The following is a 23,699-nucleotide window of genomic DNA, read 5'->3' as shown; positions in this document are numbered from 1 at the left end:
CGACCACTTCTGGATAAGAGGGATCGTCGGGGACTGGAAAGAACGTCGGTTTATTAGCAAAGAGGATCTTGATAGCAAACAAATACATACGACACAGTTCGCAGTTCGAACAGTTTGAAGGAGAGGACTGAAGTCGGGGGGATGCCACCGTACCGCGAGTCGGTCCCGGACACGATCGAGGCGGTCTCTGTGCACAACACGGTCACCTCTTCTACGAACAACAGAACTGGCATGCCCGCCGTTACTTCGTCAACCATTTCATGGATATGGAAAGGTGTCCAAGACCTCATCGCGAAAGACCTTGTCAACATGGATGAAGCGGGAAGAGGATCACAAACGCGATTGGCAAGACGAGATGTCCCGGTTCGATACGTCGAGCTCATACAAGAGTTTTCGCCGGGTTATATCATCCTCAGCTATGTGATCGCTGTTGTAGGGAGCTTGTGTACGCTGGAGCTCTTGCTTAGAAGGTCAGTCGGATTCCTGAGAAAGCACGAGTCATATCGATTCTGAGTTCGAACTTGCTAACCCCGATCTCGATATGTCGCCTTGTTTTACTTCACCTTGTTCTTCGTGTAACCAGGACCTCAAACCGCGGGACATACAACGTCCTCCTCCTAGTAGCCGCTGGGATCTGTTTCGGTTCCGTCTCGACCTTTTCCATGCACTTTATCGGCAACAACTCTCTTGTCCTGCACCACCCTCTGGAGAAAGAACGTGGTTACCCTTCCTTGACGCTGGCTTATGCGGCAGGATGGACGGTACTGAGTTTGGTGGTTAGTTGTACGTGCATGATAGGAGCTTTCTTCGTCATGGGCTTGGAAGTCGGGTGGGAGAGGTGGTTGGCAAGGTTGTTTGGGGGGAGAAAGAGGAGGGGGAATGGGAACGTGGGTCTAGGTGTCGGGGAGGTTGGAGTCGGACTGGAAGTTAGACAAAGACGCATGTCCACGAATACGACTTCGGAACATGGTCATGGGGATGTCAATGGGACCGCAGACGGAGCCGAGGTCGAACTAGAGATCACAGACTTGTCTGACCACGCCCTGAAAGACCGCCCGGGGGAAATATTAGCGCTCGACAAGGACGCCGTTGTCAAGAAGAAAAAGTCCATATCCGAAGATTACAGGAAACACGAACTCAAGCTCAAGTTGGATGCTGTGATCGACAAGCTCGAGTGGGCTTTGGGGTGGAGCATGATTGATCTGGGTTCCCGTGGAGGGAGAGCAGAGAGGCGGAAGAGGAAATGGGAAGAGACGAAAGCCGAGGACAAGAACGATAGAGTGGATGAGGAGAGCCGACAGAATCAGGAAGAGGAAGAATGGGACCACAAGGGTCTGCAAAAGGAAGATCTTGCACCTGTGCATGTGAGACCTCCGCCCTCGGATCCGGTCGCTTCCGGGTACGACAACGAGATTCTCGACGATGATATCGTTCCTGCCAGTATCAACCGGATGGACAGGTCTCCGTACGATACGGGCAGGTCGTCAAGAGAGCCACCGAGGAAACTCTCAGGGCGAGAGGCGGAAGAAGGGGTCATCCCCGTCCCCGTTTCCACGTCCAATCGGTACGCGAGAAGAGGCTCTGTACCGAATATCAAGCTTCGAGACAGAGCGCCTTATTCGCCCCTTTCGGTGGATTCCACGGCACCACTGTTCTCGCCTACCTTTACCTTTCCCGGGCCTGGATCTACGTTGGCTTCGGAGAGGACGACGCCGCTGACAGGGTCGACGACGACTAGTCTATACCCTCCTCCTTCGATCTTGCAAGGTCGGAGAGCGTCCGTCCCGGTCAATTCTCTATTTCCGAGGGAAGCGTCGACACCGACTTACACGTTGGCTAGGATACAGTCGTATACCGAACCAGACGGCGATGACCCTCTAGCGGGTCGATCGAATGATTTGGGTGATGATGAAAAGCAGACAGCGGGAGGGCTCGCCAACAAGGAGGCAGGAGTCAGTGGGATGAATCACAACGAGAAACGAAGGGAAAGCGCTGCCAGCGTTTCTTTCCGGATGGACGCGCTCGGGGATACGTCGACGACCAACCTCAACCGGTCGTCAGGCGCAGTCGAGAGGAACGAGATGACAAGAGCGTTGTCGGCACTGAGTGAAGACGGACATTCGCGACCCAGCAGTCGCAGGCGGCCATCAAAGACTCGGAGCGATAAAAGCGGTACCTGGCTGAACAAGTTCAAGCATCTCTTGGGCTACGACGTGGTTACCAGGCAAGAGGTCAGGAAGATCTTGGTCGCTGGGACGATCTGCGGATGGGGGATCGCGGGAATGCGTGAGTCTTGATCGCAAGGCAACCTCGGGATGCAAATGGCTTACATCTCTTGTTCGCAGATTATCTCGGCCAAAAATCGATCGTCTCGATCCCCTACACGAGCTATACTATCGGAAACGTAGTAGGCAGTGTCGTAGTCGCCTGCGCCGCGGTCATCGTTGCCCTGTACATCATGTTCATCGTCCTCCGTCCTAAACTCAAGCACGGATGGTTCATCAAGGTCGCTATCGCGTGCATATTGGGAGCTGCTGTCTGTTGCATGCATTACATCGCCATGGGAGGTGAGTCGGTGTCGAGTTGATCGTACGGTGATAAGAAGGCTGAATGAGATGCTGCGGCGTTTCGCAGGTACCACCTACGCGCTGATACAGGGCGTCATCCCCCCGAAAAGCGCGTTCGGAGCTACCAAAAAGATGATCACCGGGATTGTCGCAACACTGGCCATCATCGCCTGTCTCAGTATCTTCACCTTCAGTGTGATCGCACATTTGCGGAACGTGGCTCATCGTAAAGGCAGGCGAAGGGTTGTCATCGCCGCCATGATCTATGACGAGGAAGACCGCCTCTTGGTCTCGCCGGACGGCATGCTACCCATGTGTGATATCGCTTCGATCGATGTCGATAGCAAGAGGCGCAGTATGCATCGGCACAAGGGCAACAAGGGCTGGGACGCTGAGAGCTCATCCTCGAGTGTGCTCGATATCGATCTGACCAGTTCCCACCCTGCCTTTATCGCTGCGTTGCGCAGTACGTGGGCCTGGCGACAGCCTGGAGTGGTGCCGGCGAGACGACCGAGCGTCAGCTTGCCTAGTGATACTTCGAACGGCTCGGCCTCATATCAAGACTCCATGACTCAAGCGGATCGTTCTACATCAGACGCCTCCAAGAATGGCAGGCGTATTTCGACGTTATCTCTGGCCGACTCGGCTGTTTACCCAGGCACTCTCGATGGCCGGGCCCCCATGACCCTCAACGTTGGCAAGTTCATGGAGAGATTTTCCGTAGCCGTCGGACAGCTGGCTAGCGTGATCACCGGAAACGAACAAGGTGTGAGGCGATTAGGGGTCTTGTATGACCGTATTCTGACCACGTGAGTGCAGGAAGTAGATGTGCAGCGAGAGTACATAGCTTACGATCTTGTTATTTCGCAGGGGCCATGTCTCCATTGGAGGTGATCGCAGTCAGGGGACAACTGTTTCGAAAGGACAACTTATATTCCTGGTGCGACGCGTCACCACCGGTCACGAAAAGAGTCAACTTCTGGCGAGGAACTTCCTCTTCGCAGAGCCCTATGCGGTAGCATCCGTCATGTCAAGAACATTGGCGGTACCGGTGGAAAACTTTCTCGACGTCATCGATGATCAGCGCGACTTTTGCGACAAGGGCATGTCTCAAGACATTCGCCCGGGAAGACTGTATGCGTCGGCCTGCATCATACAGCCGACTACTTTCGAAGGTATACGCGTCTGCGTCGATCCACAGAGGCGACATGAGCTCCCGCACGAAGAGATCTGTCCGTTGTCGGCCGTACCAACAGCCATTCGTACTCAAGACACGAATCAGAGCGACGCTATGATTACCGGAACCATCGAGGAGATTGGCGATGCACTCACATGCCTCGAGGGCCAAACTCTGTTCGAAATGCTGGCACCTCGCAATGAGCTCTTGTTAGCGGCCGACTCGTTGCCAGAGGATCCATCCGTCGTACGGCTTCGCAAGATCTTGGTTGAAACGGTGATCCCGATGCTCGATGGTATACTCACGGCCAAAGCGATGACCGAGGTCTTGCCCCGGCTGAAACTGCTGCCCTCGGTCATACCCCTGACGCCCCCCCTGATCTCACCCATCTTTAAAGCTCACGGCCTGTCTCGAGCACCCGAGGTGACAATGGCAACGTCAATGGCATGGACGATCATGTTCAAAGCCGTACTTCCGGTCGACGCTGATCACAGTGGCTTGGAGTGGGAATCATGGGCTCTGTTCCGCGCGCAACAAGAGTGTATCCTGCGAGATGGCCGTCAAGGCCAGGCTGCCGCTCGCAACGCTCTCGCCCACGCCACGGCGGGGTCTTCGGTACACAACCCGGCTCGTCGTCCCTCCAAGATCCAGTGGTCGACATCGTTCACGGGTGAAGATACCTTTGGGAGCGCGAGCGCAAGACGTTCTTCTGTCGATCCTGATACGAGCCTTGGTCTCGACGATCGACCGCCCATCTATGACAGCTCGGCCCAGGGCAGAACAAACCCGAACCTGTCCATTACGGTTCATCGAAGGAGCTCGATGGCACCATCAAGCACTGACGGACCCTTGACGTTCGATGAAAACGATCAACAGCAAGAGGTAGCTCCGGGGGTCGGTACATGGCACGCAGACTGGTTGACCAGGATTCTCCGGCAAGATCTACATCAGCGGCCATCGGAGTATGACTCGGAACGGTACTGATCCGCTACATCGCCTGAAGAATTCTTTATCGCGCTTCCGTTGTACACTTGGACATCTTGTAGAGGGCAGTAATGATAGTATTGTGCATCAAGCATCGCGTCTCCTTTTTGGGCCATACAAGTTCGTCGCTCCCTTATCCCTCTAAGCCTCGGCCATCTTGGACTTGAGCTTGGCCTGGCGATGGACTTGCAGATCAGCAACTATGCACGAGTTGCAAGATTATGTCGGCTGAGACTCACCTCGACGGCCTTCATGTAGACATCGGTAGTGACCCAGTGTTCACGGGTCATCTTGGAGCCGTACATAGCCAGGGCGAGATCCTTGGTCATGATTCCGTCGACATCGATGGTCTCGGTACAGCTCTCTTCGAGCTTGGTGGCGAACTTGGCCAATTCGGGGGTGTTGTCCAGCTTGGCTCGGAAGGCGAGACCTCGGGTCCAGGCAAAGATCGAAGCGACCGGGTTGGTCGAGGTCTCGTTGCCCTTCTGGAACTCTCGGTAGTGTCGAGTGACGGTACCTTAAAGGTGTTAAGCAAGATGTACGTAAGCCGAGAGTAGTCCGGTAAGAAACGGATTTGTACTGACCGTGAGCGGCTTCGGATTCCATAGTAGAACCGTCAGGAGTGATCAATTCAGAGGTCATCATACCGAGACTGCCGAATCCCTGGGCGAGAATGTCACTCTGTGCAAGCAGATGTCGATTTACCATCAGCCTTCAATTGCTCAATCGGGTGTAGAGAAGTGAACATGGACTTACCTGGACGTCACCGTCGTAGTTCTTGCAGGCCCAGACGAATCCACCGGAAGATTTGATGGCCTGAGCGACCATGTCGTCTGCAGACATCATATTATGGTCAGCATCCTTTTACACACACGATCTGCAGCGGGAGACGAGGTGGACCTACCGATCAATCGGTGTTCGTACCACAGACCGAGCTTCTTGAACTCGGCAGCGTATTCCCTGCAAAGCCCCGACAAATGGTGGATCGCTGTTAGCCATGCCACGACGTGCGTAAAGCCGCCCCGATTCAGGTCTCAGTTGACTCACGCCTGGTAGATCTCCTCGAAGATGTCCTTGAATCGACCGTCGTACTTCTTCAAAATGGTGCTGTCAAAACATCAATCGTTCAGCTTGTCGCCTCTCCAGCAACGCTGAGTAGACCGGCGACTCACTTCTTGGTCGACATGTACTATACCGCAGGTTCGACAAGGTGAGAAAAGGTCAATCATAGGTGAGTGGAGAATGCGAGGACAAATGCCAACGAGAGATGCGACTTACAAGGGGCATCTTCTTAGAGATGGCCATCTTGAAGGACGAATGCGCGAACCCTCGGATCGACTAAATCCCACAAGAAGAAATCTGTCAGCTTGAAGCGGCGACCATGATTGTGGACAAAATGGATCAGGCCATGACGGGAACTCACCTCGTCAGTGTTGTACATGGACAAGGCGACACCGGGTCCCTTGAAATCGTAGACGTTCATGACGACCTTGTCGCCGCCATCAGCAGGGGTATAGGTCAATTCCAGCTTTCCCGGCCCGGGGGCGATAAAGTCGGTGGATTTGTACTATTTCGCAAAAAAAAGGTTGTTTGTAAATCAAAGGAATCAGCCCCCGGTATGAAACAAGTAGAAAAAAAGGGTCGAGTTCAGCCGTACCTGATCGCCGAACGCGTGACGTCCGATGACGATAGGCTTGATCCATCCGGGGATAGGTTTCGGTATCCGCTCGATGATGATCGGTTCACGGAAGACGGTCCCGTTGAGGATGTTTCGGATCTACCAGTACCAATACCGAAACGGATAGCGTTACATGTTCCACAAGCGAATGACTGTCGTCAGCCAACGAACAAATGTGAGGATGTGATAGGAGAGGTTATGACTGACGGTACCGTTCGGGCTCCTCCACATTTGCTTCAACTTGAATTCTTCTACTCGAGCCTCGTCAGGGGTGATAGTAGCGCACTTGACACCGACGTTGTACTTCTTGATGGCCTCGGCCGAGTCGACGGTGACTTGGTCGTCGGTCTGAAGGTCGACCGTCGTAGTATTAGTATTGGTGTAGCAGATTGTGAAGTGGCCAGTGATCAGGTCCGGATATAGAAGGGTAAGGTATGGTAGAATAGGGAGTTTACCGGTGAGCAAGTGGTAGCAGGCAGACTGCTGATGAATGATCGAGGGTCGAGGATTACTCACGGCATCCCGGTTCTCCATGCCCAGATCGTAGTACTTGAGGTCGATATCCAAGTTGGGCAAGATGAGCTACGACCAAGCCCCGAGCCAGAACCAATCCGTCCATATATAGACAAGATCAGCTCATTACCATCCCCGACGCATCAACAACAAAGACGAAGAGGGGGGAAGGTAGAGACCGCGAGAACGTACCTCCTCCCTGATCTTCTTCCAGATGATCCTCGTCATCTCGTCCCCGTCCAACTCGACGACGGGGTTCTTGACCTTGATCTTGGTCGCTACGGCTTGTTGGGCGTAGCCTGCGGGTCGTCCATCAGTCGCCGTCGTCGTAGTTCCAAACGGGTCGTTGGGGTAACATGTGGATGGAAAAGACAAGCCGGTGCGCAAGTCCGGATAGGTAGCAAAGCCAAACATACTTCGTCAGCTAATCCGAATACCTCTCAGCTACCCCAATGGAACGTTCCCTGGACTTACCACGACGGCCCTGGATGATGCTAGCCTCTGACATCCTAGTACTTTGACGGGCAGCGTTGAAGAGCAGACCACGGGTTGACGACAACTATAAGCCTCAAAGGTGAGATCCGTTGGGATTTGGCGAGACAAGTGGATGACCAGGAAATGGAATGTTACGTGGTATCGTTTCAGTCAGATCCAGAGTATTTTCGTGCTTGTGGACGAAAGAGAGAGCTCGAATGGAGGACTGACCATATTCGTTCAAGACTTCAAAAAAGGTGAAGATTCCGGTAGAAATAAGAGCGAGAGTCTGGAGGGTATGGCCTATATACCAGACGGAAGACTTCGGCGTTGCTAGGAAGAGGAAAGAGGAGGTATTTGATTATGTCCCGTGAGCAGGTGCGTAGGTCAAATGAAAGAGAGGGATGAATGCCGATATGAACGAGATAGAGAGTAACGAGCTAGACTCGTTCGGACGTTGTCGGTTTCGGGGGAAACGTCGCGAGATGCCACGGCCCGAAGCGGATTCAGCGGGTCGCAAGCGAGTCATTCGACCTTCCCAAGGTCCGTTCATTTCGGGTCAACAGACATTTGTACCACGTCAAGTTCAAAAAGCCATATTCACATGTTTATCGCATAGCTCGAAAAGTACAATAGAAATGAATAGTATGTACCCTGTACTAAATGGACCCCGCAGACCACCGACGTCAAACAAGACGCCATAGATCTCGTGGTGAGTAAACAGGCGAGGATTCCTCTGGACAAGGACCTCGTGGTTGTCTCTTGGTGGTTCTAGAAATAGCTTGCAGACGTGGGTTGTAGTACCGCTCCTCCCGTAAAGGAGGATGGTTGCGTCGCTCGCAGAGTGTCAAGCACCGGAGTATATAGATTGGATTGGGATGAGAATGAGGGTAGGATGGGGAAGAGTTTGAGAGACCGGTAGGATGATTCTAAAGGATGAAGATCGTTCGAGTTCCTGCTGAGCCGGTTTCGTCGTCCGTCGAGAGGCTGAACCAGGCCACCGTACCCGCGTCCGCAGCCAGACCGATATCCAACAGCGATCGACGAGGGAAGGAGAGATCCAGCCTGTTTGCCGGCAAGGACCGCTTATTCTTTCCGACATCGACTTGTCGTAGTCGATCTTGTGTTGCGAAATCGGCGTCATGGTGTCCAGGTCCTTCTCTTCGACGGGCGGTCAACGAGTCAAAGCGACGCCTCCCCGATCGATCCTGGTAGTCATACCGCCCGGTCTCTCTTCCGTCCTCCTCATTCCACTAGGTGAAGAGGGGAGTAACAGCGAAAAAAGAACCAAACACAAACACAGAACTTACCAAAAGAGTAGAACTCAAATGTCCATCGCCTGTGAAGCACGGAAAACCCCGTCAACCCGCAAAAAAGCGCGGGTGACATCTTTTCAGACATCCTATGCAGGGCCGTAGCAAATGAACGATGACCGCCCCGCTCCGAGTGACCAGAACGAGGGGTTTGGATAGCTCTGCCCCCTTCCTTCTGGCTTTGATCCGCGCGGTTCGAGCTCCGAGGATCGGGCGATGAAGACCAGTGGGTGTTTGTTTTCTACCATCCCGGTCTAAGGGGAGGAAGAGCTGGTCTTCAGGCCTGATCCTGAATAGCGCGCGGAGAAGGGGGTCATAGTGTGGCAAGGAAAGGAGAGGAAGGGATAGGGTACGAGGACAGAGAACGGACGAGGTGGAAAGTGGACGAATGGGTAGAGGAAAGGGGTCGGTGACATAAATTCTGTCTGGGTCATAATATTGACATCTCCTAGTATACAAACCTGCGACAACCAACAGAGTCGTATGTTAGCGGGCTCCGTGCGTGTAGCTCGATTGGTGCAACTCACTACCGTCACTACCAACGCGTATGATGTTGGTACGATTATCGGTCTATCGAGAGTCGAACGGATGCTCGTCAGGACGTTTCCGCCGATATTGAAAGTTTAAAGTCGGGCGATGGACGTACAAAATTCGTGGGTATCGTCTCCCTTCTTGACGACTTGCTGTTGAAAGAGAAGAAAGAAGGTCGCGAGGTATAAGTACTCTGCTCGAAGACGCGAAAAGTTTCGTCATCGCAGCGCGCGCGCGGGGAAGAGCTAATGCGCTTCCAGTTGGCGCAACGACATAACGCGATGAAGGGGGATGACGAATCGATCGATCTCGAGGACTAACCTTCCAGGCCTCGTCAAAGTCGCCAGGCAGGATCACATATCGGTTCTTCCTCACAGCTGAATTGTGGGAAGAACATGTGAGTCAGCCAGTGAGACGATTCGTGCTGTGTTCGGGCGCGACATACCTTGCAGACCGGCGGCTTGACAGATCGAGGCGATCTCTGCCGAACTCAACCTATCGGGCCGCGATACATCTGCCAACCAACCCAGATCAGTCTCTTGTCCTTGTACCGACCCTCTTCATAAACCTAATAGAAGGATGAACTCACAGTCTTCGAGATCGACGTCCGGGCCCAAGTTCATCTTTCCAGTGACCGTCTGGAAGATCAACCTCCTCTCCCTCCTCGATGGCCAGGGGAACTCGATCTTCCTGTCCAATCGACCGGGACGCAAGAGCGCAGGGTCGAGCGTGTCTTGTCGGTTGGTCGCCATGATCACCTATACCGTGTCGCCGCGTAGAGTGACGAGAACCAGGACGTCATAGAGAAGCGAGATCGTGTCAGCTCAACCTGTCTCCTTTTAAAGCACGAGTTATGCTTTTCGTTCTATCTAAGGAGTAACGACTAACCTTGACGTTGCTTCCCTGGTCGAACCCATCCATCTGGTTCAACAACTCCAACAAGATCCTCTGTACCTCTCGATCGGCACCCGTCTGCGCATCGAAACGTTTCGTAGCGATCGCATCGACCTCGTCGATAAAGATGATCGAGGGCGCGTTTTCACGGGCCATTCGGAAGACGTCCCTGACCATTCGCGGTCCCTGAGAGGAGGAAGGCCGATCTGAGATTTAGTGCATGGTTGGGGTTTGTAAGGGATTTGAAGGGAATGACGGATTTACCTCTCCCAAGTATTTCTGCACAAACTCGGATCCGACGACCCGGATAAAGCTCGCTGTCGTCGAGTTTGCTACAGCCTTGACCAGCATGGTCTTTCCCGTTCCTATAAGTCGAGTTAAGCGACCATAACATGGTATTTTGAGGAAGATCAGTCGGAATGTCCAAGTAAGATGCCGACGGCCAGGTCAAGGGAGGTTTCACATACCGGGAGGACCGTATAGCAGGACACCTCGAGGTGGATCGATACCGATCTTTCGATACAGGTCGAACTGCAAAGCAATCAATACTATATCAGCTTACGTCCTCCGAATGCGGCTGATCACCGCAGCCGGAAAGCTTGATCCTTGGCCTATAACTCACCTGCGTAAGGGGCAACTCGACGGCCTCCCTGATCTCCTGTTTCTGACTGTCCAAACCCCCAACATCCTCGTATTTGACATTCGGCTTCTCATCCACTCCCAACATCGTAATACTACTATCCGCCTCTGGCGGCAAGATATCTACCAAGGCGTTCGAATGCCTATGCAGAGCTACCGAAGAGGAGGGTTTCAAAAGTTCCCTGTCGAGCGTAGAGAGGATCCTGACGACATAGTTGGAACCGGTCGTCGAGCCGACGATACCTCGGACACCGTCGATCGCTTCGAGGAACTGGCCGATGACGAGAGGGACGGATTTGATCCGTTTGACTTCTTCTTGGGCACGGAGGAGTTCTCGGCGGAGGTTGTGGGTTTCGTAGAGGATGTATTCCTGTCAAATCCACATCGAGATCGAGATCGGTGTCCATACAGCAGTTTGATGTCATGGACGAGGTAAGCACAGAGTTTCGGTTGTACGGAACAGCAGCAGGACTCGCCTCTTGCAAGTTCAAGAACTCTCGATGAGCCTCGAGCTTCTTGAACCTCGTATACAACTCTTCATCTCCGGTAGGCAATGCCTGGAGCAAGGTCTGCTTCTCCTTGACTTCTTGGTGGATGGTAGGCTCCTAAGGTTTCAAGGTGGATCACATCGAGTTGTGCGTAAATGCAAAGGGGTATGAGGGGTAAGGTCAGTTGGAGTTGCTCGATACGATTTCGGGCAGGTAAAACAATGCGAGGAGGGCATGAGACTTGCCTCCTTTTGGATATCGATTCCGAGCTGGTCCATCTTTGATTTGTCTGGCTAGTTACTAGTCCTTGGGATATGAAAAACTGGAAGCGTTCAGCTGAACGGTACCTCTATGGAAGATATGGAAGTGGCCGAAGTGGTTGAGATGATGGGATGATGAATTGCTGCTCGAGCTCGAACGCTAGCGTCATCGACCTGGCGTCGAGTAGAACGCATAGTTGTTATCACAAGCGTGCGTCGTAGAGAGATCGATCAAGCTGCACATCGATTTCAGTGCAACCCGTTTCCTAGCAAAGAGATCACGTTCAACGTTCATCAATAATATACACAATACAGAAATACAAAGCACCTCAACCGAAATATCGGAAAGAAAGGAGAGAATTGTCCGTACCTGTAACAGCAAGAAACGCGGCCCGAACCCAGAACACAACACGCCAACCCCTAGCCTTCGAATCACAAAGCTACTATGCAACCCAACCTCGCCTCCCCACCACCACCTCCCAAGCCCCGAGGACCATCACCACTAGCCTTTCTCGGTCTCATCTTGGGAACGACAGCTCTGTTCGCCTATGCGCTCGAACGGAAATCGCAGACCACCACGGCGACGTCGAAGCGCTTACGAGCTAGCGATACCATCAAGCCTGGTAACTGGATGGGAGACCAGGAAGGGGTTGAGGATCCCGAGGTCGAAAGGCTGAGAAAGGTTAAAGAGGCCAGGGAGAGGAAGGAGAAGGAGAAGAAACAGCAGAATTGGGGGAGATTGGGCGCGGTTGGAGGGACGGAGGGGTTGGCGGGAGGGTGGGAGACGGTCAGGAGCCCGGGTGTGCAACCGCCATCGACCATGCCCGAGGCGTTTAGGGGGGAGATGGCGAGGGGTCCTGATCCTTCGCATCAAGAGAAGCGGCACGAGCAGGAGAAGAAGACCCGACTGGTATAGTCATCGCTATAGCGTTATCCAGCTGAGCCAGGTCGAGGTGGACCAAGAGGTGTTTCGGACAACACTAGCGGGTTTCGTCCTCGAGCTCGCCGTAGAAGCGAACATGAACAGGAGCTCGAACGGGGACGACACGACCCATAGGTCGCGCACAACAAAATGATGGAATTTACGACAGCGATCAGGCAGCCAGCGGGTACTGCCCTCCACGGAGCCTCTCACATGACACTGTAATACCAGCATCAATGCATCAACACATGCTCATTTGTATCTATACAACCGGATGCACAACCTCATAACACCCGCACATGCAGAACATCTCTATACTGGACCTGTTCTTCAAACTTTGACGACCGCTTCGAACCATGCTTTCCCCCGCTACATGTCAAAGTCCGAATCCGAATCCTCCTTCCGTCTCCCCTTCGACCCCGACCCTGAACTCATCCCCCCGAGTCCTAATCCCAATCCAGTCCCTCCCTGCCGTAGACCCCTCATAGCTCCCTTTTTCCCCATCCTCATCGTCCCAAACTCGGCATCCTCGTCCTCCTCCCCATCCTCGTCAGAATCAGACCCAGACCCAGACCCAGCTTGAGCCTTTGTGGCTTTCATCAAGCTCTCGCTGGGTTTCTCGGCGATGCCCTTGGAGAGCAAGAACCTCTCTACGTCCTGGACCGTCGTCCGCATGCCTTGTCTGGGTAAGCCTATTAGTTGGCCTACGCAGTCGCCGCGACGGTACAGGAGGAGGGTAGGGTGGTTCTTGTCCGGGTAGTTGGGGATGCATTGGGGGCCGGGGATGGAGAGGAAGTGGATGAGGGGTTGGTGAGCGGAGAGGGTGTTTAGGAGGTTGCGCATGTGGTCGGATGCTGGCATGCTGTGCACGTCAAGGATGCAAGCCCAAGTTCATGGTTGGACGAAGCATGGATATGGGGAGTTAGCGATGAAACACTAGAGAGGTAAGGGAAAGATCCGGAGCTCACCCGTCTTTGAAGAGGAAACAGACCACCCCCGTCCCCTTGCCCTCCTCATCATCCCCCTCTATATCCCGCTTACTAGCCTCATTCACCTCCTTGACGAAATCATCCCTACTGATCGGTCTCAACCCATCTCCAGCCCTGACGCTCCGAGCCATCTTTTCTTGATGTTTCATCTCCTCCAACTTTTTCAGGCGGTACGATTGGAACAGACGCTCGTCGTCGCTGTTGACGGCTTCTTCTTCCATCTCCCCTAGGGCGTTGGCAGAGGCGGATTGGAGGGCATGTTGGAAGAGTTCTTGTTCAGAGGGGAGGAAGGCCGAGGGGGATGGTGGGGTTGGGGGTTTGGGAGGGATGATACCGTGTGCTCGGAGAGCATCGTTGCTGAGTGTTCGAGGGAGGTCAGATCTGCGTAGCTCGGCGGGTGGATGGTTTGAGCTTACAATTCGGTATCGGCGTTGATATCGTTGATCATTTTGAGTGTCTGTCTCCCAATAATGCTAGGGAAAGAGGTTGTAAGATCATATAGGATGTCCGACGGTGTCACAGATCACTCATATCATGCATATCATCTATGACGTCCGAGTGCTAGCTAGGATGCGACCCTGTAGATCACGTGACCACCCGCTTCATGATATTTCTACTTTTTGCATCCGCCCAGCCCTCTCTCTCTCTCTCTCTCGCTCTTCGTCGACCTCGTCTTGTAATTATTCGAAGCGTCTTCATGTTACAAAGTGAGTATGGCAAAGGTCATCAAGCTAGACCTGGCAACCCGATCCACTTGACGTTATCCTCGATCACTCAGGATGTCATCAAGAACGAACATGAAGAAACAACGACCGGCCATCAACGCCGTGGCTAGTTCCAGCTCGACCATTGCCTCGGGGCTGGGCAAGAAGCGGAGCAGGAAACATCAAGTTGCCGAAGAAGGCGAGGAGGATGACGAGTTGTCAGGGGTCGTAGGGAGTGTCAAGCAGGTTGAGAATGAGCAGGAGGACGAGATCGACTTGGAAGAGGATGAGGAGGATGACGAGTTTGAGATCGATACCGGGTCTAGTAATGGGGATTTGGACGATTTCGTCGTTGCCGATGAAGACGAAGACGATGTAGAGGAAGAGCGGATGCCCGTCCCCTCAGCCCGAGCGGGCAAGGCGAACGGCAGGTCGATCAGGCAAACAGCACAGGTGCAGGATGATGGCGATCTCGCCGATTCGGAATCAGAGGAGGATTCTCAAGCGGGCTTGGACCTGGACGATGAAGAAGGATACAACTCATCCGATATCGACGCTCTCGACTCCGGCGACGACGAGGAAGAGGATGGCGCCCTCACCCCGGCTACCTCTTTAGGTTCTTCTTCCGACCTGGACAGACTCATCAAGAAACACACTTTCAAACCTTCAGAGTCCGAGTACTTGGGGGACCAGGAGACACATTATCGAGGATCTCTTGTTACTGGAGGTAGAGCGCTCACGGGGGATGGGAGGTGGGGCACGGACAAGTTTAGTTCGGCGAAAGAGGGGAGTGGGAGGTTGAGGAAGAGTAGGTTTGTTGAGGGGAGTTGGGTGAGGGAGTATGAGGAGTTTGAGGCGGGGTATGGGAGTGAGAGTAGTACAGAGGAGGTGGGTCGTGTCGTGTCTTTCGCTGAGCTCTCGGTTACGATTTACCACAATACTGACTGCTGTCCTCTTTCTTTCTTTTCCCCGTCTCGCTTCTTTTCTTTGCTTGCTTCCTTGGCATGTGGGAACGCAGAACACCAACACGATCGGAAACATCCCTATCGAGTGGTACGACGACCTACCCCATATCGGTTATTCGGTCGATGGAAAGCGAATCATGAGGCCCGCCAAGGGTGACGAGCTCGACAAGTTCTTGGCTACCGTCGAGGATCCTGATAGTTGGTAAGTATTAGCAGATATTGTCGGGGTTTCTAGGCATAGCGGGATGAGGTAGCTGATTGCTGACTGACCTCGTTTCGTCTCGTAGGACAACGGCCGAGGACAAGCTCCTCCAAAAGCAAGTTCAATTGAGCGACAAGGAGCTGGATATCATCCGTCGACTGGAACGCGCCGAGAACCCGGACGCTGGGTTTGATAATTATCAGCCGACGATCGAGTGGTTCACGGGCAAGGGGAACGAGATGGTCATGCCCCTGACTAACAGGCCGGAACCGAAGAGCAGGTTTGTGCCTTCCAAGTGGGAACATAAGAAGGTACGTCGGATTGCGAGCGGGTTTCCGCAGATCGCGTTAGCTGACAGATTGGGAACGTTTGCGTTCGAACGATCTTGCAGGTCATGAAGATTGTCAAGGCCATCCGAGAGGGAAGGATCATCCCGAACCGTCCTCCTGTAGAGAAACCCAAGGTCTATGCCATCTGGAGCAAGGAAGACCAGGAACGTACTCCGCACGCGATGTACATGCCCGCACCTCAATTGCCTCCTCCCAAGACGGTCGAATCGTACAACCCGCCCGAAGAGTACCTGTTTGACGAGCAGGAAAAAGCCGAATGGGAAGCGCAGGAAAAGGAGGATAGGAAGCTCGATTTCGAACCGAAAAAGTACGCCTCGTTGAGGACCGTACCGGGTTACGAAGGTTTCGTGCAAGAGAGGTTCGAGAGGTGTCTCGACCTGTACCTCGCACCGAGGACGAAAAAGGTCAAGATGAACATCGACCCGGAGTCTTTGGTGCCCAAGTTGCCGAGCCCGAAAGAGTTGAGGCCGTTCCCGACGACGAGTGCGGTGCAGTACCGACACCCTGCCAGTTCGAGGGTCAGGTGTGTGAGCATGGACCCGAGAGGCGAGTGGGTGGCGAGTGGGAGCGAGGATGGCGTGGTCAGGGTTTGGGATCTCGGGAACGGACGAGAGGTATGGAAGTGGCCGTTGAAGATGGGAGCCGTGCAGTCGGTCGAGTGGTGTCCCAACCGGGACGAGTCGGTCTTGGCCGCCACCGTGTGAGTTCGCTTCCATGTCCAGACAACCTAGGGTTCAGTCGCTTACTTTGCCCAATGATTGCGCTTCGAAAGTTCCGGACGAGTCTACTTGTTGTCCCCCTTGGCTTTGGTCTCCCCGACCGTGGCTCAGACGACCCTTACGCACCTGAACACCGCATTCGCTTCCTCCTCGGCCTCTACGGCGCAGAACGAACCTCGAAAGGCCCCTGATGCCAAATGGGTCCGACCTACCGAGGACGAGAGGGATCGAGGGATCTTGGTCATCGTCGAGGTCGCGGGGACGCCCAAGCAGATCACTTGGCACCGAAAGGGAGACTACTTTTCGACCGTTGCTGTGGATGGTGAGTGTGAAGTTCTTGGTCGTTTCCCTGCAACTTTGGGCTAAACCGCTCCCGTTCTTATTAGCTGCCAACAAATCGGTCTTGGTCCACCAGGTCTCGAAGCATCAGACGCAATCTCCGTTCAAGCGGACAAAGGGTAGCGTGCAGCGAGTCGCTTTCCACCCGACCAAGCCTCACTTTTTCGTGGCAGTGAGTCTAGCCCTGCATCCGAAGTCGATGTCATTTGATGCTGATTGTTTCTACCTTCCGCGCCTTTAGACACAACGATACGTCCGATTGTACGACCTGGTCGGCCAGCAACTCCTCAAGACGCTCATGTCGGGTCTCAAGTGGATCTCGAGCATGGACATTCACCCGGGCGGTGATAACCTGATCATCGGAAGTTATGACAAGAAGCTGTGTTGGTTTGACCTGGACTTGAGTTCGAAGCCTTACAAGACCCTGAGGTGAGTTTCAGCACAGAATTGGCAAAATGGAAAATGCAGCGATATTCAAACCCTGTGCTTCGGCTTTTTAGATACCACACCAAGGCTCTTCGATCGGTCATCTACCATCGAACATACCCCCTCTTCGCCTCGGCTTCGGACGACGGCACCATCCAGGTCTTCCACGGAACAGTCTATTCGGACCTGATGCAAAACCCATTGATCGTCCCGCTGAAGGTCCTGCGTGGACACAATATTAAGGACGGGCTGGGTGTGTTGGACGTCAAGTGGCACCCGACTAAACCCTGGTTGGTCAGTTCGGGCGCGGATGGTGAGGTGCGTATGTGGACCTAGGCTACGGGGAAAGGATGAGAGGGATGAAGGGTTGTATGTAGGCTATAGGCTATGGGGGATTGGCTGTATCTATCATGTTGTCTACACTGTCGCATCCGGATTGGCGAGATGCAGGCTCCTCTCGAGCGCTATCCCACATCCACCCTCGGCCAGAAGACGCCACCACGCGTATCGTACCTTTTCTTCTCTTTTCGGATCATTCTCTCGCCGAGGGCTCGGGCTCGGGCTCCAGGTCGGGTAGGGGGCCGAACCCGGCGGAACTCAGGGTCTGGGCATGGATATCGACTCTGGCCTCTATAAATGGGATCAACTACTACGATGAGGATCTCTTTTGACAATAACACCTTCCATCAGCTATCAACCATGATCATAGAACCACTCCTCCTCTCTGTTTGGGGTCTGCTTCAATCGCTCTATCACCCTTTTACCCTGCGTGACGGCGTAGACGCAACACCGATGCAGAACGCCATGTGTAATGATACCGTGTTGTATGATGGACCAAAGGCGAGTCCCCCAACAGGGATGTACCAACTAACAGAGAGAGTGATGTCCGGCTGACCAGGCCACTCGGTGATGATTCTTTCCAGGCTTGGATCCGGGCTCCTGATCTGTCACCTCTGCTGAATGCCTCCGGTGAGGTTTTGATCGACATGGTGCGCATATGACATTCGAGTCCAGGTAGTATCAGATAGATCATCCAACTCATATTTCGTCGTGTGTAGGGCAACCAGACCGGGTCTCCTGAGCGCTCTTATCGAGGTGCAAGTGTAGGCGTTCGGTTCAAAGAGAGAGCCATCGTCAGAATTCCGTAAGAGATCGCAAGTCGGACGCTTTCGAGACTTCCGCTTAGTGACCATATATCCCGGAAAGGCTTTTCGAAAAGCCTCCTCCTGTTAATTGGACTCGAGAGACGGTAGATAAGGTCGATTATAACAGTATCTGGAGCGAGGATGATCATCAGCGCTCGCACGTGATGGTGGAGATGGCGAGTAGCATCCATCTTATCTTGACGACTGCTAGGTTCTCATCGACCTGTGCGGTATACAGGAATCCCGCAGTATCGAGCAGATGAAGAAGGACTATACGGTCTTTGCGGAAGAACGAATCGCGTTCGAATCTACCGTGTTGGTCACGGGGAATCTGGGCGATGGTAAGGTTACCTTCTTATCTTTACGATAGTTGATAACGATCTCAACTTTGCCTTCTCTTTCACCATCTCAGCATCCGAACCGCTTAAAGGAAGGTTTCGTAAAGACTTCCAGATACACGTCCCCAACGTCAACGTGAGCCTCCGTACTTGTATATCTGATGGGACGCTTCTCATCCTACCCGCATCGAATCGACAGTTCCCACCGAGCTTCGATCAGTACATTTCCTCCAGGAGCACAGACAACTATGGGTACCAGAACGAGGAACACGTGAGTCGTATCGTCGTTCCATGAGATCGCGCCGCCCCGGTCTCACTCATACCGTCTCTACCTGTCGTGTAGATGTTCCAATGGTTTGTCGTTCTTCATGGCGATGATAGTTCTCGACGAGAGATTCCAGCGGGTTTCGGGGCTTTTCAACCTCGCATCAATCGCTTTGCGACAGATGAGACGACCGCACTCGATGTAGAGTTTGAGCTGCGAAGCGACTCTACTCTGGACCCAAAGACCATGCCCAAGTTTAAACTCGATGTTCAACTTTTGCCGAGTGAGACAGACGGCGATGGTAAGTTTCCGACGAATAAGTGGACGAGCTGGATCATCTGACTAATTGCGTCGTTCATAGATCAAACGTACCGTGTCCAAGTAATCCTGCGTCAAGAACCTCTCGTTCACGACGTGCCCGAAAACGTTCGACTGCGGCCTGAGACTATCAGGGCCTTCTACAGACAACGCAGCCGACCCACCTGGGCCGTATCCAAGGTGTCTGATAGCGACACGCCGCACGCCGAGAGCGCACGGGAGTCGTTGTTCAATAGTGGCAGGCACTACGCGAACCAACTGTCGATGGATATTCTGCCTCATGACCGTGCTGCTCGGCGTACAAACCTTCTCGCTCAACGCGAGCTCGATCGCAACATGAGCGAAGGGACGATCAGTGCTCTCGAACCGATCGATGGCGTTTGGTGGACCGGCGATCTCCAAGTGAAACGACGAGATATAATCGGATCGGTGGCGAAACCCCTCAGGGATTTTCACTTGGCCTACATCGATATCGTCTCTTCGATCGATTTCCAGATCAATTGCGCCATTGAGGAGCCGGCGGGTGATGAGCAAGAAAAGGCGGAATCTGATGCAAAGGTCGACGTGTACAAGGATACTGATCTGGATGAAACCTTGTGGATGGTGACGACCCCGGACTCGGCAAATTCTCTGGGAACCAAGGTTCCGCGCAAACGTCATGTCCTAGGTCGGGCAACTATGCTACTCAGAACGAACGACTCGACGGACGAGGCTTTTCCTCAGCACTACCTCGAAACAGACGCCCCGATGCCGGTCTTGCTGGTAAACGACGAGACGCCGGAATATCCTCTCGCTCGTGACTCGTTCACGTCTCGTCATGAGGACGGGACTCGCGGTCGAAAGCATGTCTATCAGACTCGAATCCCGTCCAAGAATGATCGAGGTGGATCTCATAGTTATGTCGGCAAGGCTTGGTTTCGACACGGTCAGCAGGAGATGACCGAAGTCGCGCGGGTCTGAAACGTCAACGTTTGGTCGTTGCTGTTGTGTCGCCTTGTCTTTTGGATAGTTCTCCCATGTTACTTCGAATTTGAGCGGAGACTTCTGGTCTGTAAAGATGTACTTGTATTTTCCCGTTTCAATTGTATCATGAGCAGTGATCTTCTGTGTGATTGTCGGCCCTCTTGCAGCCCTGACTCATCGAAATAACAGCCTCGCATATTTTCCTAGCTCGTGTGAGCCAGTTGAATCTTCTCGATCTTTTTCATTGGTCTTCGCGATCCAGTTGATGAGTCTGTTTGTTGTCCGCAAGTTTGTGTTCTCTGTAAGTTTGGCGGGCTTCGATAAGGCATTCCGAGCAAACAACTCAGTTTGATTCCCCAATCTTGCGATCGATCTTGCTCATAAGCTCCCGGTTCTCCAATGTCTGCGACTCCTTTCAAAGTAATCTGCTGCAGTTAGCGGGTCAGGTCTTGCATCTGGTCTTCAAGATTGCCGTTCTCTTCCATAAGCGTATGAATCCTGTCGTTCGACAACTCGAACCATTGTTCGAGGATGGCGATTTCAGGGTTCATCGTAGCTAGCGGCTGTTTAAAAGTTCCGATGCCTCGAGATTGCGCTCGATCATCTTGTCTTCCTGGCGAAATCCTTCGGGAATAGTATCCAGGGTGAGAAGATTGTGGATGCAAGGAGGCGTGACGAAAGTGGGCTCCCCATCACTGTCGTCCGGCCCTTTGCATCTGGCTTTTGACAAGCTAAGGATCGCTGACTGGTGGAAGAAAGTAGGGGGAACCTGCAAGCCAAGGTCCAGGTGAGTACGACACAACGCCTACCCAGGCAGCTATATTCCTGACCCAATTCTGCTTAGTATGGTGATGTCGACTTGCATATGCAGGTCAATCGGCTTCACAATTTGGTGTTGTGCTTGTTTGGACAAGTTAGACGTACATCCGACCTGATTGGTGACACGGCCACCGTACATCGGGGTTGTGCACCTGCGCTTTGACCGGATCGGCGAGTAGGTGGTCCCTCCTTTGGCTTGATCAGGATCTTCGAAGACGATCATCCTTTAACCTTCATACGCCGAACGAATTGATGGTGTCCCGTTGATAGAGCTCCGCTCTAATCCCGGATCGATCGCGTTCGTTAGTCAGAAAAGAGGAATGCAAACTGAACATACTTGAGGAATGATGAGAGTGATCAGTGAGACGCCAGAAAACGATGTGATCATTTGCCGAGTTACGCACAACGCTACTCGAACGAGACCGCGAATCTTCAAGCCGTTTCGGAACTGTTGGACAGGCCATCAGCTGTACCAATGTATTCCTATTCAATCATCATCGACGTCTTTCAAGCTCATTGGAATCTTTACCCAAAGACTCGAGCAGTATAGCTGTCTGATAGTCTGTTCCAAAAGGTTGTTGAGTACAGAACCAACAAACCGAATGTCGAGCCGAACCTTTTTGTTTCAGCTATTCTTCGGCCGAAAACGCCACCGCGCGCCAATCCTCTCGCGTCGCGGGTTTCGGTTTGTTCGATCGTTCTGACCTTGGGATCCTTGTATCTCTTTGTTCGTTCTGTATGCTTCTGCAGATCATCGGGTCTACTTCCGCAATAGAGAGAACTATACGAACAGCTAAGACGGACTATATAATCAGACAGTAACCACTCATCTTTCGTCCTCGATCCTTGACCGCACAGGCTCGCTGTTCCTTCCCTCGCAAATCGTCGTTTCTTGTGACCCGCATCATCGACCATCACCATGACCTTCAATAGCAGAGTTGTCATTACCAAGGACAAACTAGAAACATGGTTGTCTACCGCTACGAGGCAGCGACATTTGAGCGAGGATCCCGTAAGTCGCCTGCTTCATCGGAGCCGCGAACCTCCTCTCATCTTGCGAACTACCCGTCACCGATTTCAGAAAGACTGGTACAACACGCCTTATAGCTGTCATATTTGCGGGAGATACCACGACAGACCCGCTACACGGGAGGAACACTATAGGAGTGCTCGTAAGTACTTATGTATGATTTCACTAGAATTCTCTGGCTGATTCACCTGACCCGCGCCTATCTACACCTTTTCCCCTAGATCACGGCGCGCGATTCCCGGAAGAACATTCTTCTTGGTCTTACGACGAGTGGGCCTGTCATATCTGTGGAGATAAATGTGAAACCCAAGAAGCCCGTGCGAACCATTACAAACGATATCGTGAGTCGGCTCTCGATATTCTCGTCTCTTCTCGTTCTGCTCCCTGTCTCGTGACCCACATCGTAAACCACAGTCTAACATACTTGTCCCCCCACACAGATCCTGAGGATACGATCAAATGGCCTCAGGGTCAGCCTGCCGATGCGCATCACGTCCGTTGCTATCACAAACCCGCCGAACGTCGTCCTTTCCGAAACGCCGTACACGATCTCGGTCAACAAGGTCAATCGGAGATCATCGATGCTCGCGGTCTCGACGACGATGAGGAGGAAGTCGAAGCGAGGCTTCCCGGCGCAACCGCTGCTATTGCTGCGCCTCACCCCGTCGCCGAGAAGCCTAGCGCTGTTATCCCGGCTGCCCCTGCTATCGTCGAGATCGATGAGCTCGACTCCGCCCTGAGCGTCGAGGTGATGCCGGTAGCTGCAAGCAAGCCTGCTAAGCCCGCTGCTTGGTTGTTGGAACAGCTGAAGGCATTTCAAGACAAGAGGCTCGATCCGTCCACTCAAAATGGTCGGCTCGGGTCTAGTCCCATGGCTCGGCCCACTGTCACGACGATCCAGGCTCAGGTTCCGAAGGCTGCTCCCGCCTTCGCTAGCAAGTCTCAGACCGGTCCCCTTGAACCCAGTCTTTTGCCTCGTTCGCCGACCAAGAAGCCATCTGCTTCGTCTGTGCCTTCATCGCCGGCGGCGGATTGGGCTGCGAAGGTCCGAAAATATAACTTCCCGGTCTCGCCACCGACATCGGACACCGTACCCGAGGGCGAAGAAAAGGGACAGCCGGTTACTCACGATCAGGACCCCTCGAGTCCGATTAAAAGCAAAGGGGAGCCGATCTGTCTCGTCTCGCCAAGCCCTGTCGACAAGAACTTTGCATCGGCCAGGCCTGGTCTCCCTTCGCCGACGCCTCCGGTCTCCGTCGCTTTGCCTACCTCGCCAATTGTGGCTGCCGTAGCCACCTCGTCGTCGCCGACCAAGCGTACTTTCGAGACTGTCAACGTCGACGCTGCATTTGACGACAACGTGGCACCAAAAAGACGACGCCTTGACGTTCCTCCAAACTCGCAACACAAACAGGCCTGCGAACGTCTTCGACGTCTTCTCCAGACGGCTGGCAATTCGTTGTTTATTCTCGGAGAGAGCTTGGACTCCGGTCTGGACACGGTGGCAAGATACGAGTCGTCTCTTGAAGCCGTCTCTCAGATGGAGGTGGACTTCAAGGCCATTTTCGCCGGGAACAAGAGCCTGCAGACCGCGGAGACGACCTTGGCCGCTGCTGTCACTCAGCTCAAAGCCATCACGCAGGCGGCCAGTCGCAGGGAAGACTCGGTCATGTCGATGCGAGAAGCG

At 53.4% G+C, this 23,699-nt stretch overlaps 7 protein-coding genes across 7 annotated transcripts; 4 read left to right on the top strand and 3 right to left on the bottom strand.

The window, feature by feature from the left end:
* Positions 1-309: 309 nt before the first annotated feature.
* Positions 310-4,728, top strand: HD553DRAFT_273561 (uncharacterized protein; the record flags this gene model as incomplete). Its single annotated transcript, XM_046177819.1, is given in 7 exon segments — positions 310-470; positions 584-838; positions 1,223-1,952; positions 2,082-2,286; positions 2,346-2,567; positions 2,584-3,376; positions 3,438-4,728. 7 exon segments carry the CDS (start codon positions 310-312, stop codon positions 4,726-4,728), a joined length of 3,657 nt encoding a protein of 1,218 aa, XP_046035635.1.
* Positions 4,729-4,734: 6 nt separating this feature from the next.
* Positions 4,735-7,814, bottom strand: HD553DRAFT_285640 (isocitrate dehydrogenase). Its single transcript, XM_046178235.1, has 15 exons — positions 7,625-7,814; positions 7,394-7,478; positions 7,112-7,218; positions 6,923-6,988; positions 6,614-6,754; positions 6,386-6,505; positions 6,152-6,295; positions 6,007-6,066; positions 5,901-5,917; positions 5,776-5,835; positions 5,633-5,688; positions 5,485-5,561; positions 5,313-5,409; positions 4,968-5,245; positions 4,735-4,902 (listed from the first exon to the last, which is right to left on the bottom strand). Exons 1-15 carry the CDS (start codon positions 7,625-7,627, stop codon positions 4,870-4,872), a joined length of 1,344 nt encoding a protein of 447 aa, XP_046035634.1. The 5' UTR covers positions 7,628-7,814; the 3' UTR covers positions 4,735-4,869.
* Positions 7,815-9,234: 1,420 nt separating this feature from the next.
* On the bottom strand, positions 9,235-11,605 carry HD553DRAFT_52990 (P-loop containing nucleoside triphosphate hydrolase protein). The gene is made up of 10 exons (XM_046184292.1): positions 11,504-11,605; positions 11,247-11,375; positions 10,754-11,140; positions 10,599-10,662; positions 10,396-10,496; positions 10,126-10,317; positions 9,827-9,995; positions 9,683-9,751; positions 9,559-9,614; positions 9,235-9,389 (listed from the first exon to the last, which is right to left on the bottom strand). Exons 1-10 carry the CDS (start codon positions 11,534-11,536, stop codon positions 9,330-9,332), a joined length of 1,260 nt encoding a protein of 419 aa, XP_046035633.1. The 5' UTR covers positions 11,537-11,605; the 3' UTR covers positions 9,235-9,329.
* Positions 11,606-11,963: 358 nt separating this feature from the next.
* On the top strand, positions 11,964-12,434 carry HD553DRAFT_324645 (uncharacterized protein; the record flags this gene model as incomplete). The annotated part of the gene is made up of 1 exon (XM_046181515.1): positions 11,964-12,434. One exon carries the CDS (start codon positions 11,964-11,966, stop codon positions 12,432-12,434), a length of 471 nt encoding a protein of 156 aa, XP_046035632.1.
* Positions 12,435-12,722: 288 nt separating this feature from the next.
* HD553DRAFT_313146 (thioredoxin-like protein) lies at positions 12,723-13,966 on the bottom strand. The gene is made up of 3 exons (XM_046180197.1): positions 13,846-13,966; positions 13,409-13,786; positions 12,723-13,302 (listed from the first exon to the last, which is right to left on the bottom strand). The coding sequence occupies exons 1-3, from the start codon at positions 13,875-13,877 to the stop codon at positions 12,810-12,812; spliced, it is 903 nt and encodes a 300-aa protein (XP_046035631.1). The 5' UTR covers positions 13,878-13,966; the 3' UTR covers positions 12,723-12,809.
* Positions 13,967-14,226: 260 nt separating this feature from the next.
* HD553DRAFT_297248 (putative rRNA processing-related protein) lies at positions 14,227-17,608 on the top strand (the record flags this gene model as incomplete). The annotated part of the gene is made up of 10 exons (XM_046178539.1): positions 14,227-14,508; positions 14,587-14,810; positions 14,886-15,021; positions 15,152-15,300; positions 15,386-15,611; positions 15,692-16,350; positions 16,423-16,691; positions 16,756-16,880; positions 16,950-17,137; positions 17,209-17,608. The coding sequence occupies 10 exons, from the start codon at positions 14,227-14,229 to the stop codon at positions 17,468-17,470; spliced, it is 2,520 nt and encodes an 839-aa protein (XP_046035630.1). The 3' UTR covers positions 17,471-17,608.
* A 162-nt stretch (positions 17,609-17,770) lies between these two features.
* Positions 17,771-20,295, top strand: HD553DRAFT_313144 (uncharacterized protein; the record flags this gene model as incomplete). The annotated part of the gene is made up of 9 exons (XM_046180196.1): positions 17,771-17,974; positions 18,058-18,123; positions 18,193-18,278; positions 18,341-18,455; positions 18,518-18,620; positions 18,692-18,753; positions 18,817-18,888; positions 18,961-19,183; positions 19,244-20,295. 9 exons carry the CDS (start codon positions 17,771-17,773, stop codon positions 20,158-20,160), a joined length of 1,848 nt encoding a protein of 615 aa, XP_046035629.1. The 3' UTR covers positions 20,161-20,295.
* Between the last annotated feature and the right edge of the window lie 3,404 nt (positions 20,296-23,699).

Source organism: Filobasidium floriforme (assembly GCF_021052385.1).
Source record: "Filobasidium floriforme strain CBS 6241 chromosome Unknown HD553scaffold_14, whole genome shotgun sequence".
NCBI lineage: Eukaryota > Fungi > Basidiomycota > Tremellomycetes > Filobasidiales > Filobasidiaceae > Filobasidium > Filobasidium floriforme.
Note: the sequence above shows the minus strand (reverse complement) of the source record. Positions and strands in the feature narration are given on the sequence as shown.

Bases quoted from the DNA above. Each gene is read 5' to 3' on its own strand.
- HD553DRAFT_285640 (XM_046178235.1), bottom strand. The intron at 7,219-7,393 runs GTAAGTCCAGGG...GACGACCCGCAG, and splicing joins CATCATCCAGGGCCGTCGTG to GCTACGCCCAACAAGCCGTA. The intron at 6,506-6,613 runs GTCAGTCATAAC...TGGTACTGGTAG, and splicing joins GGAGGAGCCCGAACGGTACC to ATCCGAAACATCCTCAACGG.
- HD553DRAFT_313146 (XM_046180197.1), bottom strand. From the start codon at position 13,877: ATGATCAACGATATCAACGCCGATACCGAATT. The intron at 13,787-13,845 runs GTAAGCTCAAAC...TCGAACACTCAG, and splicing joins ATCAACGCCGATACCGAATT to CAACGATGCTCTCCGAGCAC. The intron at 13,303-13,408 runs GTGAGCTCCGGA...TGACGTGCACAG, and splicing joins TGTTTCCTCTTCAAAGACGG to CATGCCAGCATCCGACCACA.
- HD553DRAFT_52990 (XM_046184292.1), bottom strand. From the start codon at position 11,536: ATGGACCAGCTCGGAATCGATATCCAAAAGGAG. The intron at 10,663-10,753 runs GTGAGTTATAGG...ATTGCTTTGCAG, and splicing joins TCGAGTTGCCCCTTACGCAG to TTCGACCTGTATCGAAAGAT. The intron at 10,318-10,395 runs GTAAATCCGTCA...TCCTCCTCTCAG, and splicing joins TGCAGAAATACTTGGGAGAG to GGACCGCGAATGGTCAGGGA.